The sequence below is a fragment of the Quercus suber genome, unplaced genomic scaffold (assembly GCF_002906115.3).
Source record: "Quercus suber isolate HL8 unplaced genomic scaffold, Cork oak 2.0 scaffold_316, whole genome shotgun sequence".
Classification (NCBI taxonomy): Eukaryota; Viridiplantae; Streptophyta; class Magnoliopsida; order Fagales; family Fagaceae; genus Quercus; species Quercus suber.
In genome coordinates, this window is record NW_027069771.1 from 673,748 (window position 1) to 689,589 (window position 15,842).

At 35.1% G+C, this 15,842-nt stretch overlaps 1 protein-coding gene across 1 annotated transcript; it reads right to left on the minus strand.

The window, feature by feature from the left end:
* Nucleotides 1–613: 613 nt before the first annotated feature.
* Nucleotides 614–8,048, minus strand: LOC111990991 (RNA-binding motif protein 25). The gene is made up of 7 exons (XM_024022765.2): nt 7,337–8,048; nt 5,771–6,033; nt 5,475–5,627; nt 3,124–3,532; nt 2,319–2,999; nt 1,626–2,227; nt 614–1,102 (listed from the first exon to the last, which is right to left on the minus strand). The coding sequence occupies exons 1-7, from the start codon at nt 7,839–7,841 to the stop codon at nt 860–862; spliced, it is 2,856 nt and encodes a 951-aa protein (XP_023878533.2). The 5' UTR covers nt 7,842–8,048; the 3' UTR covers nt 614–859.
* Between the last annotated feature and the right edge of the window lie 7,794 nt (nt 8,049–15,842).

Consider the following 15,842-nt stretch of genomic DNA (forward strand, 5'->3'; position numbering starts at 1 on the left):
TAGGAATGGGGGCTTTGCACTCACTTGTGTGCATTGGTTTTTATCCTCAAAGCACGCTGGTTAAAACCAGATTATGTTATGAACTACAGGTTTCCATGAGGCCTGGTTGGGAATAAATCACAGAGCAAATGAAATGCAACAGTGAAATTTGAGTACCTTCCTGTCGACTGGATTTTCAAATGAATTGGATTATTGGAATTTCAACTGCTATATTTTGCACACTACATGTTTTCCCGTTGTGGTGTGCTGATTCTCTGGAGAAAGCTGGTTCGGACTCTCTCATGGCTATTTGCTGACGAGCTGGCCACATCCAAGATTGTAGTAAAACCCTTGGGAATATGCTCCCATTGTAAGCACGCACAGTAGCCAAAAACCTCATCTCATGCTAATGTTAAGTTACGTCTCAAAAAGTGATCAGCACATACTAGCAACTCTTCATAACGAGCATTGGCCTTACACCTTTTCTTTCCCCCCATTTTCGGACTTAAATTATGGACTTGGTTTGTACAGAAACATCCCACAAAGGCAACTATAAATTAAATCCCTTACAGAATACTGCTTATATGATTCAAGCAACTATTTTTAACCAGCATCTTTAGCAACTATATCAAAATAAATCAAATAACTTTGTTTTAAGATAACTGATGGATGTCTTTTCCAAAAATTGCTTTCCACTATGAATACTGGATCCAAATGGAAACAATTGGTACAAAAATGGGTCCATCACTAATTAACCTTTGAAGCAATACAAAATAATCTCTAATCTACCATGAGTGATGACAAGAGCAGGGCCAATGAGATGAAGCATATAGGCCCTGCAGGAAAAGTAGAAATCAACAATAAAATCCTAAAATATTTTTCACTTTGAAATAAGGCCCGCCTCTACTCTCTTGATTTCATAGATGAGCATCCTCCACATTTTGAGCACAAACATTTCGGCTTCATCATCTAAAATTGATTGTAGTAGTTCCAGCATTTGAGTTGCCTTCACATGTTCTTGAGTACTGGATACAATGTAATCTACCAGTGTGGTTTCTTCCTCTCCTAAAAACTCCGTTATCTTTTTTGATATCCACGGCCTCATTCTTTCATGCAGCTCATGCTGTGAAAGTGGAAGATAGCAAATAAACAGTTAAGATTATTTAGAAGACACTGACCATGGTTATAACCAATAATAATATTATACACTAAAAACATCACCAACAGTTGAATGTTATTTTCACTCCTGAATATCAAGACCAGGTTATCTAAACTTCTGAAGGCTAAAAATAGCACTAGACAGAACAAGCAAGCATAGGATGCCTGTTCTTCATTTATAGCCTACTTGAAGATACAGTTTCCAGAAGACATTGTTGGACAACTCAAATGGTCAATCTGTTATTTTCCAAGGAAAGGTTTCGCATGCATAGTATAGGTAGCTATCCCAAAATGTCCAAGTAGACACCAAATTTTTTTACCAATTACTAGGCCATAAACCATGATCAAGGGAATAATAAAAATTGACAGGGAGCCAGTCCCCTTGCCCTGCCTCAATCTCAAAGCATATAAGTTAAGTTTTTCCAGGATAAAAGAGGTCCACAAATTTAAATAATTCATTTATTGAAGCATAGCCTAAGGTTGCATACCTTGTCATATACGGCCCAATTAACCTCATATGAAAATAACTCCTCCTTTGTCCTTGGTATCATATCTATCAATTGTTTTAAACTCAAAAGTTTTGTGCTATCTGATGCCCTCAGTTTATCCATCCCCTGTCCCCGATCCCTGTCCCGGTCAAGACTCTTGTCCTTATTCTCATCTCTGGTGCGATTCACATCCTCATCACCCCGGTCCCTATCCCGCTGGCTTGACTTGTCATTGGAACGTCTACTTCTTTCCCTTTCTGCATCAAACTTATCTTCTTTGGGATTAACATTTGATATGCGCTTTGCAAATTCTGTTGCTGCAACCAAATTCGATGGTGGTGCCCCAGGTGCTGTAGGTTGGACAGCCTCCAGTTCCTCAGTTGAATAATCAATTGGGACGAGGGGCCTCATCTTTTTATCCTTATGTGCATCATCATCCTCCTCCTCATGGAAAACAGAAGGGACAGCAGTTCGTTTTCCAGAGCCAACTAAACCAAACCCTAACTTTTTTGCAGGGGCATTGCCCGTATGTCGCGTGTCTGATACAGCAACTGATGCCATGGTTGATTCTTCACCAGCACCATTTCGTACAACCCCATCACCTATCATTTAGAACCATAACCAAATTCAAAGAAATGGAAAGGGGGTGAATAAAAGAAAAATTCCACTCCAAGTAAATTCCAATAAGTTTACCTATATGGTGCTCCTGAGCAGGATCACCTTCATAACCCTGTTCCACAGCGTTCTCTTTCATTTCGACACTGGATGGCTCGACCGAAACAGTTTTTGCAACTCCGTTCATTACAGGATTGGATGAAACCTTCAATGCATCCCTCTGTAGCTTCTGTTGCAATTCCTCCTCAGCTCTCCTCTTGGCGTCAGCAATTTCTTCCTCTTCTTTACGTCTGTCAGCCAAGTCCTCTTCCTTTTCCCGTAGCCTCCTCTTTCTCTTTTCTTCTAATGTCCGGCGCCGCCACCTTTTCGAATCCTCATCCTCATCTTCTTCATCATATTTTATCTCCTTCTTCCGTTTGCGTTCCCTCTCTTTTTCCCTGTCCTTCTCATTCTGCCGCTGTTTCTCTTTTTCTCTTTCTCTATACTCCCACTCCTTAAGACACTCCTCATATTTACGCTCAGCCTCCTCAATCTTTCTTCTTTGCTCCCTTTCTTTTCTAACCCGCTCTCGCTCTGTTTCCCTTTCATATCTGTCAATCTCCCGGTCCTTCTCCCTTTTCAGATCCCTATCTCGGTCTCTATCTCTACTCCTCTCATACTTTCTATTCCTATCAGGTGAATTTGTTTCAGGCCTATCGTGCTCACTTGTTGGTTTGGTTTCACTAGTTGTCTCATCATCATTTTTATCTTCAGCTGCATCTGCAAAATTATGAACAAGCATAACCATATTAAAATTATGTCTTTTTTAAATGCCACTAAAAACAATCTCTTCTAATAACTACCACAAATAACAAAACTACCCATTTCCACAACGAAAACTCACCATTTCTCATTTCTGAGTCCCCATCCCTTGATTTAGCAGGGACGTCTGAGTTTGAATTCCCAGAGCCACCATCAGTAATTGGAGGAGGGGGAGGCAGAGGCCTGGTCTTTAATCTTTCTTCTATCATGCTTGTAAGCTTCTCCACAGCCTCGCGGTCAGTGTCCTTGTCTTCGTCAGTCACGATTCCAAAATTAGCAAAGTCATGATTTTCCTTGCTCCCTGAACTATTGTCCTCTTTATTTGAGTTCTCTACATCAGCCTTCAGATGTTCACTCTTCTCAACCCCTACTGCACTTTCCTCCTCTTTCTCAGGCGCGGCAGCTTGTGCGTCTTTAAGTTTCTTCGAGTTTTCAGTTTGTTTGTCAACATACCGTTCCAGATATTCTTTTGTAGCTTGATTGACATTTAACTATTAATCAAATTACAAAGAGACAAGGATCAAATATTTTAAAAATAAAAATCCAATAAATTCATGCAGGAAAAAGAATAATCCATATCTCAGAATGCACCAAAAGGTCAAGAAGGAGCTTGTTTTCATGTTTTTTAGAGGTGAACACATAGGTTCAATGTAGCAATTTCCATCTCCCTAATCTATATGATTATCCACATACTCAACCATCAAATCGGCTTCTATAGATTATTCCCAAACTTATTAAAAGATGACCTAGATACAGTTTCTTAGGTATTGTTACTTAGATTCCCTTCTTAAATTTTTGACACCTGTCAAATTAGACAACTTAGCAATCGGATGTTAGCTCTCTCTCTCTTTTATTTTTTTTCCTTTTCTTTTCTTAATGGTTTTTTTTCTTCCTAGCCTGCGAGAAAACCAAAAGACAGATTTGAAAGAGTGAGGAGCCAAACGTATATATGATTTTTCTCAGAGAAGAAAAGAAAGAAACAGCTAGAAGGAAAATTTGTAGAGAGAGAGAGTGTGTCGATTGCTAGTTAACACATAAAGATCTGAACTGAAGAAACCTTCTCAGATCTGAACAGAAGAAGTCTTCTGCTTTGTGCTTTCTTGCAGGTTAGGAAAAAAAAATTAAGGGAAGAAAACAAAAAGAGATGGGACTTTTAACGTCCGTTAGCTAAGCTGTCTAATTTGATAGGTTTCAAATATTTAAAAGGGGAACATAAGTAACAGTAACTAAGGAACTATACCTAGGTTTTGCCCTTAAAAGAATTAACAAGACAAGTATAAACTTAGCCAAATATGATTATTATCATTATTTCTAATTATCTAATCATCTCCCATGTTTGATATTTTTAGAAACCAAAATACATAACAAAAAAGTATATGATACCAATAGTAACTAAACTACTAATGGTAGAATCAAAAACATAGATACACACAAGTGCTCACTGGCTTATTTTTCAAGGTTTTTGTAGGACCAAGGGCAACTCGTAAGTTCTTACGAATTACAACCTAACAAAAATCTTTGGCAACAAAGTCCAATTTTCAAATGTTATAAATTTTGATCTTATATTTGAGTAGTCTTTCTTATTTCATCTCAAGTTTGGTTGTCAAATTTCAATAATGAGATCATGAAGCTTGACAGATTTATTTTTTTCTTTGATAAATTTTCACTTTGACAGAATATATGTTAAAAGGAATGAGAAGTAACAACTGCATTAACACAGAAGTACCTTCATGACCAGATGCTCCCTCAGATCTAATTTTTTAAGCACACAACTAACAAATAATTTGGTTTCCAGGTCATAATTCTTTTTGGTTTGTAAACAGAAAGGCGAAATTCAGATATAGACAGAAAAGTCCATAATGGATGATAAGCCCATAACTTCAGCACCAACTAAAACACATGACTTAATAACAAATGCCCTACTATGAGAACACCCAATACTTTATAACAAGTATCCTCCTGCCAGGTAACCATTTAACAATTGAACTTGCTTTTATTTATGAATAATTGAACTTACATTTTACATTCATCAATGGAGATTTCAAGCCTTGAAACCTACTAGATCAAGAAAGTAAGAGTTATTGAACCCTTAAATCTCATGTTAACCATAGATTTGATGATTGTTTAATTATTTCTACTCAATCTTTCCTAACTGAAGATACAGTTCATATTGTAGAGAACTCACTTTGCATGTTCATGGTAAAGGTTTAGATCCCTCTGCATATCCGATCGATATTAATGACTTATTAGAAAAATATCGACTTCATGTTTCCCATTAAACCAAGGATTTAAAATGTATTTTTTCAGCAGATAGATGTTCTAGAACACCATCTTAAATGCCAAAATCACAGTAAAAGTAAAAATGAGTTAAAGACAAAAAATGATCATAAAAACTTAAAAAGGACAAAGAAAACAGTGGAAATCCAAACATACCACCAATTCTTGCCCATCAATATTGAATTTACTAAGTAGGCGCAATGCACGAAGAACCCCTTCAGCAGACTCAAATTCACAGAACCCAAATCCTTTAGGAGTCCCATCCGTGGGATCTTGAGCACGTTTCCAACTTTTGACAGGTCCACATAGCTTCATAAAGTGTACAGACATCAGAAATTAATGCCTCAAATAAAAGGCATTGAAGTAAGATATTTATAATGTAAAAGAATCAAGAGTTGTAGGGTGTATATAAAAGGAAGCAGACCACCAAAAAATAAAAATCAATAACCTACCTTAAGAAGAGACAGCATAAAATCATTGTCCACTGTTGATGCAATCTTACCAATGTAAACTGTGGTTTGTGGTTTCTCAGCTGGAGTAACAGTAGGAACAACAGCTGGCCTAATAACAGGGGATATAATGGGGCGAACAACTCCAGGAACCCCTGGAATAGGAGGGCATGACACTATTGGAGGCACACCAATTGCTCCTGGTAGGCGCATAGGGAATGTAGGTCGAACCATAGCTGGGTATGGAGATGGATAACGAGGAAGTCCTGCATAAATGGAAACAAATATCTATGCAAATATATCAGGGCAAGTTAACAAACAAGAATACAGCAATACTATACATCCCGTCACCAGTTTATATAGATATATTTATATATGAAAAAAGAATGTGACAAGAATAATTGAACGCAGTTACCACACATCAAAAGCATATAAGAGATGGCAGCACAGGCATGGCAACTATCACCAGCTGAACAGATAACCTGAAGGAAACATTAAAAAGTAGCATCCAGCTTATAAACCATGGATATGTAAAATGGGCTTACCTTATGAATCCATTTGCAACATACTAGCCTTCTCACACTATCCCATCCACCAATTGCAAAAAAACTGACGTTTAATTATCATGAGACTTCAAGCATCTCATGCGATCCCACAAAATTATATGTAAATTATGTCAATTTTATGTATCACAAGTGTTAGCAGCCCATGGTACAGCATGAAGAAAAGAAAAAGCGAGCGAGAAAGAAAAAGAAAGGGAGAGATGCAGGCTAAAATTGAAAGAATCGCAATACCTTAGAACACAAGCCAACGAGCATTCAGTGGCAAAAATGGTCTGCTTCTGGCAAATCATAAACCCATGAAAGGGAAAGTGTCCTCATAACTACCAGAAAGTAGCCTACTAAAATAAACATGGAATATGACAAGCGGGACAATATAACTTTCTGAATTTTCGAACACTGTTAACGTGTAAACTCCAAAAAGGTTTTTTCTTTTTTCTTTTTCTCTTTTTTCCTTTTCTCATTAAAACAAAGTTTATTCTAAAGACAAACAAAGAAAACCAAGCAAAAAAATATATGTATATGTATATGCATACCAAAAAAGTAGTTGTAGAGGGAGGTCTCTAAGCAATATTCGCCTTCCAAACCTTCCCACCGAATTCAATCAAGACACTGTAGGAGAAAACATCCCGTCATCGATACCCCTAAACCAACTCTCATTAATTCTCTAAATCTTTTTTTTCCCAACTCATCATCTCTAACAACAAACTCTTCCCCAAATATTTCATCATTCACATTCCACTAAAATCCTTAATCTACTTTAACAGCAATTGTTCAATCATGCATCATTTCCAAAATTAACATTCTAAGAACTAAAAACTCTCTCATCAAAAACACATATCAATTGCACATTGAAAAGTAAATCTTTCTTGGTTCTACTGATAATTTGGCAACACAAACATGCACATTACATGTATGCAATAATGAATTCATCAAAACAAAAAAAAAATCGAGAATTCGGCAGAACGTTAAAAACAAACAAGCATTATAAGGAGAGAGAATAACCCACCGGGATAACCATTCGGCATAGGCATCTGCGGTGGTGGCACGTAAGGCCTCAGAGGCTGCCCCGGGTGCTGCTGCTGCTGCGGCGGCGGCTGCTGTTGCATCTGATACGGCGGCATCTGCATCATCGGAGCCACGCCGGGAGGCTGAACGCCAGGGTTTTGGTAATTCGGTATGGGCGAGAACTGCGGCACCGGCCGGAACGAAGGCGCAGATGGAGGAGGAGGAGGAGGCATGACAACTCCTCCGCCGCCGGATACCTGCGGCACCGGCGGTGGCACCACGTAGGACACCTGCTGAGGCTGAGGCTGAGGCTGTAACTGTGGCTGTAGCGGCGGCGGCGGCGGCGGTGACGGTGTGTTCGAATTAGGGTTTACGGCGATCGGCGTAGATGTGGACGACGGTGGAGGAGTTGACGATTGAGGTTGTGGATCGGGTTGGGGATTTGGGGCTTCGGTTTCGGGTTGCGGAGGATTGGATTCTAGGGTTTCAGTAGTAGAGTCAGCCATAGTTGCAAAAACACAGAGTGAAAAAAATAAAATAAAATAAAGATCTGTCTGCGCTGTTGTTGTTGCTGTGCGTGACTTTATCAGAAACGTTCTTTGGTAATAAGTAAATAAAATGTTTTCTTTGTTTTTTGTGTTTTCGTTTTCGTTTTCCAATCTGGGCTTTAATTTGCTCTTTCTTCTGTGCCCTAAGAGAGAGAGAGGGGGTTTTGTTTTGTTTTGTTATATGCTGAGGAAGGCTTGGGTGTTTCGTGGGGAAAGATATTTGTTTTGGATTTGTACGCGTGTCTATTTTTAATTCGCTGGCAAAGGAGGCTTGGTGACTGTACATTTGGTGTAGTTGTAGCTGATTTGTTCTTATTTAAAGAGCTCGATTAACGAGAAAGCCTTTGGATATTCATTAATTGGAAGTTACTTTTTTATTTTTCTATTAAATTTTTATTTAAATAGATTATTAATGAATTCTGGTATCGGCTTTTCAAAATTAAAACATGATGCTAGGTTTAACATGCATTGTTGTGCACTTGTGTGTGCCTTTTAGCTTTATTGACACATCTACCTACACAATATATTGTAACTATTTAAAAAAATGCATGCATTGTTGTGTAGCTTGACTAATCATGTCCTTTTCAATTTCCAAATACAATTTTATGATTTTTTTTTTTTAATAATTTCATAGTAAGGAGGGAGATTTGAAGTTTTGAATTGAATGTTTCTATTAAAAACTTCAAGAAATGCTAACCAAAACCAATTTAACTACAAAACACTAGGTAATTTCATAAAATCTATCTGGCTAAAAAAGGGGGGGGAGGGGGGGGGAAGGTGTCTTCCATGGTTAACTTATCAAATCAATGAATTTGATTATTGACTAAATTTCTCTAATTAGGAACAATCACATAAATAACAAACAATTTATGTAACAATTTCATTTTCCAGTTGTGTTTCTAACTGTTAAGATTTGGAGATGACATTCTTATGGTAGAGAATTTGATACAATTCAAATAATATAAACTAGTTTGAAATAAAGTTTATAAAGGAATTGAATGGAATGAAATGATCATTAAATGAATGGAATTGATTTAGTAGGGAAACGAATGGAATGGAATAGAATTTAAAAATCTTGTTTGGATGTTAAAATAAAGGAATTGAATGTAAATAACATCGTTTGGAAGTAGGGGTGTGCATGGATCGGGTTGGGTCGGGTTAAGGGGATTTTTTGACCCAACCCATCATGGTAGGTCAAAAAAAATTCAACCCAACCCAACCCATCACACAAGTCCAACCCAACCCACATGAGTTGGACAAATTTTTATTATTATTATTAAATTGAGTAGAAAAAATATAAATATAAATATAAATATATTAAAAAAAACCAAACTATTAGTATCAATGTAACTCCTTAAAGGCAAACAACACTAATGACTAAACAACATTTTTTTTTTTTTTTTTTTTTTTTGGTTTATCATACATAGGATAGCATTAGATAAAACAATGAATAAAAAAAAAATATTACATTTTATTATTTAAGTGATGCTACAATGAAGAAAAAAGAGAATATTGCATTTTATTATTTAAAATATATAAAGGGACATTAAAAAATAAAAACTGATCATTGAGTTTAGAATCTTCTTGGAGGCGCCAATGAATCGCTAATGTATGAGAGTGTGAAGAAAGGAAGAGTGGGATTGAACATTGTGTTTGAACCCGGCCTTACTTTGAGAAATCCGTAAGTAGTAGGAGAGGATAGTGTGTGGATTTAGTTGGTAGAGGTTGAGAGAGGAGGAGACATAGGATGACGATATGGAAATAGGAGTAGATGATGTTTTGCTTTTGTAGTCTTTCTCGTTGGACTTCTTGGTTCTGGTTGTGGGATTAGAAGAGCTCCAGACTCTATTAAGATCACCCATAAAAGTGTACAGGTGAGATGTTCTTACTTAAGCCAATGAGTATTATCATTGTGGTTTTCTTGACTTCTGTGTTAAATGTTAATACATCATTTATTTGGGCACAAAAATTAGAAATTTAGATAAGATACATGACACAAAATTAGAGTCCAATTTATAATCTCCATAAAAGTGTGCAGGTAAGATGTTCTTGCTTAGGCTAATGAGTATTATCATTATGATTTTCTTGGCTTCCGTGTTAAATGTTAATACATCATTATTTGGGCAGAAAAATTAGAAAATTTAGATAAGATACATGACACAAAATTGAAGTCAAATTTATAATCTAATTAGATTTTTTTTTTTTTTAGTCTTGGTTAGGACAAGTGGCACAAAATTGAGAATCCAATTAAAATCTAATTAGATTTTCTCTCTGCTTCACCTATTATTATATATATAGATTTCCTGATATAAAACTAAAATAATTCTAGTTTAAGGAAAAAGAAATTTTTATTGTAGCTAAAAAACAAGTTATGCATATTTTTATGTTATAAAGCAATTCACGCATCACATATTTACTCCCAACAAAACAAATATTGTCTAAAAACGGAAACAAATATATTTAAAATAAAAAAAATAAAAAAAAAACTCTTGTAATGAGTCTTGCCAAAACAAAACAAAATAACATAATTCATTCCAAAACTAAGGTTGGCCAAAAAAATCCCAAACTTTTTTTTTTTAATTTTTAGGCCTAGACATTAGTGTCAATAGGACACATTTGCACTCATGATCTGGGAAACCAAAGAACATCTTCTTATATGTTAGATTTTCCATCAAAAATATGTAGACCTCAGTCTTTGATATTGGATCTAAGTCCAATACACCCAAAGCTGCGCGAACTTCTGCTCCATATAACTTTGAAAAGCACTTTGCCATGACCTTAGTCACCCTATCAATTGTCATTGATACATTATCAAATGACTGGGAAATTATATTCCCGAGTTCATCATCCTCTGCCAGTCGTCTTTTCTTACCTCAGTCTTTGATATTGAATCTAAGTCCAATACACCCAAAGCTGCGCGAACTTCTGCTCCATATAACTTTGAAAAGCACTTTGCCATGACCTCAGTCGCCCTATCAATTGTCATTGATACATTATCAAATGACTGGGAAATTATATTCCCGAGTTCATCATCCTTTGCCAGTCGTCTTTTCTTGCTTTTATAAGACATTGCATCTTGTGATAACACTCGAGAATGTGCAACATTAATTTCTAGTGACCTCTGATCATCTTCCACTTCAAAGTTCTCCAAAGAAAGTTCATTTTGAGGTATCAAATTATCAATCTCATCAATTGTGGTCAATGCAGCATACCTAACACGTTTCTCCTTTGTAGTTTCAGCATGATCACATTTTACTCTATCTTTAGCCCAAAGTTGTGCCATCTTAGAGTAGTTAGGCATAGGTGTTGTCATCCACTTCTTGGCTGCAGGTTAATTTAGACTGTTACAAACTAAAAAAAATGGTTAAACAACAGATATAATTATGTAATACAAAATTAAACTCACAACAAATGGTAATTTACCGCTATGAGTGGCTCCCAAACTTTTGGTTCAACTATTCATATATTTAAAGAATCATTCCATCCAAAACCACTCAATCCATCTTTAAATATGTCCTAGCATCCATGAAATTTCTTCTTTAGTGTCTTTTGTTGATTTTTCACCTTATCGTTGTTAATCTCCATGTGAAATTTTTCAACAAACTCTTTCACTATGTCATCATATGCCTTAGAGGCAGGGACGGACCCAGGTGGGGGCCAAAGGGGGCCCAAGCCCCCCTAGCCCCCAAAAAAAAAAAAAAATAGTATGTAAAATTTTCAAAAAAAAAGCTTGGGCCCCTTGGTTTTTAGCTTGGGCCCCCCTTGATTTTTAGCTCAGGCCCCCCAGCCAGCCAGCCTAAGAGTTTTCAAGAGCCCATGAAAACCTTAAAAAAATATATATGTAAAAAAGAAAAAAGAAAAGAAAAGAAAAGAAAACCCAGCACAGTAAGACTCCAAAACCAAACGGAAAAGCCAGACACAAAGGAAAAAAAGAAAAAAGAAAAGAAAGAAAGGGAGAGGCGAGACAGAGAAAGTGAAAGACCCATCTTGCTATAGTGCTACCCACGCCGTGACGCCGCCGCCCACACATGACACCGCTGCCCACGCCTACGCGAGAGAGACCCATCTTGCTACCTAGTACCCACACCAACATCAACTGTTGCATACTCAAACTGAAGACAATCTACACTGCCCAACCCAACTTCGTTGCTCCATTGCTCCAGCCTTCACAGTTTACAGGTATTTAATCTATCATTTCCTTCAAAACCTAATATAATGTTTGTGAATCTCAGAATCTAAAAATCTATGCTTGTGGACTTGTGGTGTTTGTGTTTGTGTTTTTACAGATGATTGATGAATTGATGTTGGGGATTCCGTGATTGTGAATTGAATTTGTGCCTGACAGCCCTGACTGCTTGTGGTGTTTTTTTTTGGCTTTTTGGCTTTGTGACTCTCTCTCTCTCTCTCTCTCTTCTCTCTCTCTCTTGTATTATATAGATAAGAGAGATAGAGAGAGAGTAGAGTTTGTAAAGATTAGAGAATATATTAGTGTAGTGTTTGTCTGTTTGTTCTTTGTTCTTTGTTGACTGGTAGTTGGGCAACAATAAAGACAAGTGACAAAAAAAAAAATGTAAAGTTAAGAAAAATTTTTGTTAGTAGTGCAAAATAAATAAATTTATAGTGTATTGGGTCAATAAATATGGAGACACAAAGATAAAGACAAAGAGAAGACAAAGACAAAAATAAATAAAGGCAAAGACCAAAGACAAAAGAAAAAACAAATCATATAAATATAATATAGAAATTGTTACACAAATTTAAGAAAATAACAGTGATTCACTTGCGCATATTGTTAACTCATACTACTAAATTAGATAAATTTATAAATTGAAAAGAAGTGAGAAATACTAAATTTATAATTAAATGCATCATGCATATTACCTAAATTCTAGTATTTGTCTTTAATTAGTAACAACAACAGTTTGTTAGATAATATATATAATTCTTATTTTATTTGTAGATCATGAAAAAATCAACTATAATGTTTGATTTTTTCAAAAGAAGTCAACATGAGATTGCCAACAACTAATGTTGTTATTCCAATTCCAGAAAATGTGAATGATCCAATTCTAGAAAATATTCATTCCCCAATTCCGAAAAATGTCGATATTCCAATCCCAAGAAATATTCATTTCCCAATTCCAGAAAATGCCAATATCCCAATTCTGGAAAATAACCATATCTCTTAACACAATTTCAAAAAGTTGATCTTGATTTTTGGGTATTTGTCATGGTTGATAGTTTATTAATACTATATGGATGTGTATTTGAAATTTTTTTCGCTTATCTCCGGCCCCCTTAGCTTGAAATCTTGGGTTCGTCCCTGCTTAGAGGTAAAAGTTCCATTAACTCTACCACCTATGATCAGCTGATGTAAAAAAGTATCCACTAAAACATCATTCATAACACTACTCCATTGTACTTCTTTGCTTGGATCTCCACCATTTTTTTTTTATATCTTACCTATGTTATAATTAATAGGACAAAAAACACATATAAAATATTGTGTAAATATTAATATTAATTATCAAAAGNATAAGAGAGATAGAGAGAGAGTAGAGTTTGTAAAGATTAGAGAATATATTAGTGTAGTGTTTGTCTGTTTGTTCTTTGTTCTTTGTTGACTGGTAGTTGGGCAACAATAAAGACAAGTGACAAAAAAAAAAATGTAAAGTTAAGAAAAATTTTTGTTAGTAGTGCAAAATAAATAAATTTATAGTGTATTGGGTCAATAAATATGGAGACACAAAGATAAAGACAAAGAGAAGACAAAGACAAAAATAAATAAAGGCAAAGACCAAAGACAAAAGAAAAAACAAATCATATAAATATAATATAGAAATTGTTACACAAATTTAAGAAAATAACAGTGATTCACTTGCGCATATTGTTAACTCATACTACTAAATTAGATAAATTTATAAATTGAAAAGAAGTGAGAAATACTAAATTTATAATTAAATGCATCATGCATATTACCTAAATTCTAGTATTTGTCTTTAATTAGTAACAACAACAGTTTGTTAGATAATATATATAATTCTTATTTTATTTGTAGATCATGAAAAAATCAACTATAATGTTTGATTTTTTCAAAAGAAGTCAACATGAGATTGCCAACAACTAATGTTGTTATTCCAATTCCAGAAAATGTGAATGATCCAATTCTAGAAAATATTCATTCCCCAATTCCGAAAAATGTCGATATTCCAATCCCAAGAAATATTCATTTCCCAATTCCAGAAAATGCCAATATCCCAATTCTGGAAAATAACCATATCTCTTAAACACAATTTCAAAAAGTTGATCTTGATTTTTGGGTATTTGTCATGGTTGATAGTTTATTAATACTATATGGATGTGTATTTGAAATTTTTTTCGCTTATCTCCGGCCCCCTTAGCTTGAAATCTTGGGTTCGTCCCTGCTTAGAGGTAAAAGTTCCATTAACTCTACCACCTATGATCAGCTGATGTAAAAAAGTATCCACTAAAACATCATTCATAACACTACTCCATTGTACTTCTTTGCTTGGATCTCCACCATTTTTTTTTTATATCTTACCTATGTTATAATTAATAGGACAAAAAACACATATAAAATATTGTGTAAATATTAATATTAATTATCAAAAGATAGAGAGCAATATCAAATGTAAAGAGAAATTGCATAACATTTAGGTCTAAGTAATTGAAACATAACATAGTCTTAAACGACATGACAACAACAAACACAAAAGTTATCACATTTGAACATAGTTTTGCCACATGGCTAATGCTATAGAATCTCTTATAATATCTACTTACCTAGCATCCTCATCATCTTCTCTTAGAGTAGGGGCCGCACGTTCACGATGATAATGTAAAACCTCTTCATCAACTTTAGCAATAAGACTTTCATTAGGATCGACACCCATTAAATAATTATGAAGCATGCAACATGCTAAAATGATTTCATTTTGTGTGTTAACACAAAAACTAGGCTCTGTAGTACTTGCTATGATAGGAAATCTCTTTTTAAGTACACCAAATGCTCTTTCAATAGCATTGCGCAATGACGCATGTCACAAGTTAAACAATTCTTTAGCTTTTCAAGGGATGAACAGAGTACTCTTTTAATGATAACACACTCTCCTGTAAGGTGCAATTAGGCGACTTCTATTCATGAATCCTGCATCAACAAGATAATATATTACCTAATAAACAATAACATTTGTTAATTATATACTATAAATTTTTTAATTATAAAGAATACATCCTAATACATATTTGAATTCAATTTACCTTGTGAGATTTTCAAATTATTGTTTCTAGTTAAAGCACTCTTTATTATTCTCAAATCTGAAGCAGTTTCTTCCTAACTCGGTAATACATACGTGAAATTCAAATCAAATGAGTATGCTGCCAACACATTTTATGTTGGGTAAACCCTTCCTACCCCAATATCTTGGTGCATCCTTATTAGACACTTTGACACGAATATGTGTTCTATCAAGTGCCCCAATACAATCCTGAAATTAAAAATATCTCTCAAAGACATTTACCTTAAAATATACTTATACTAAACTACTATCAAATATATAATACATACATGATATATTTACCTCAAAATATGGATTGAACCTACTACTCTGTAATATTTCAACTGGCACTTAGGTTCCATCAAGTTGTCAAAGTAACTGATCCTTTAACATAATTGTTAATCTTAACACATTATGAAAATGGCGACTAATGATCTCACCAGAACGACAAAAAAAGAAGGACATAGTACGGATCTTCATATTATGTGATAGAGTGTGAAGAAACTTGACAACTTGCTCTTCAACCGTGGCACGCTGTGTGTCTTGAAGATCACTGTCTCTTCGCAAAATGTCACACAAACCTTGAAAAACTTGTGGACCCATGCATATTACATCATAGCATTTTTCACTAAATCTAAGTCACTGCATTATTTCATCATGA

What these genes read in the sequence shown, in the direction of transcription:
- LOC111990991 (XM_024022765.2), bottom strand. Translation starts at nt 7,841, where the DNA reads ATGGCTGACTCTACTACTGAAACCCTAGAATCCAATCCTCCGCAACCC. An exon ending in TGCTCAGGAGCACCATATAG is followed by an intron (nt 2,228 to 2,318) that starts GTAAACTTATTG and finishes TCTAAATGATAG; the next exon opens with GTGATGGGGTTGTACGAAAT. An exon ending in ATTGGGCCGTATATGACAAG is followed by an intron (nt 1,103 to 1,625) that starts GTATGCAACCTT and finishes CCACTTTCACAG; the next exon opens with CATGAGCTGCATGAAAGAAT.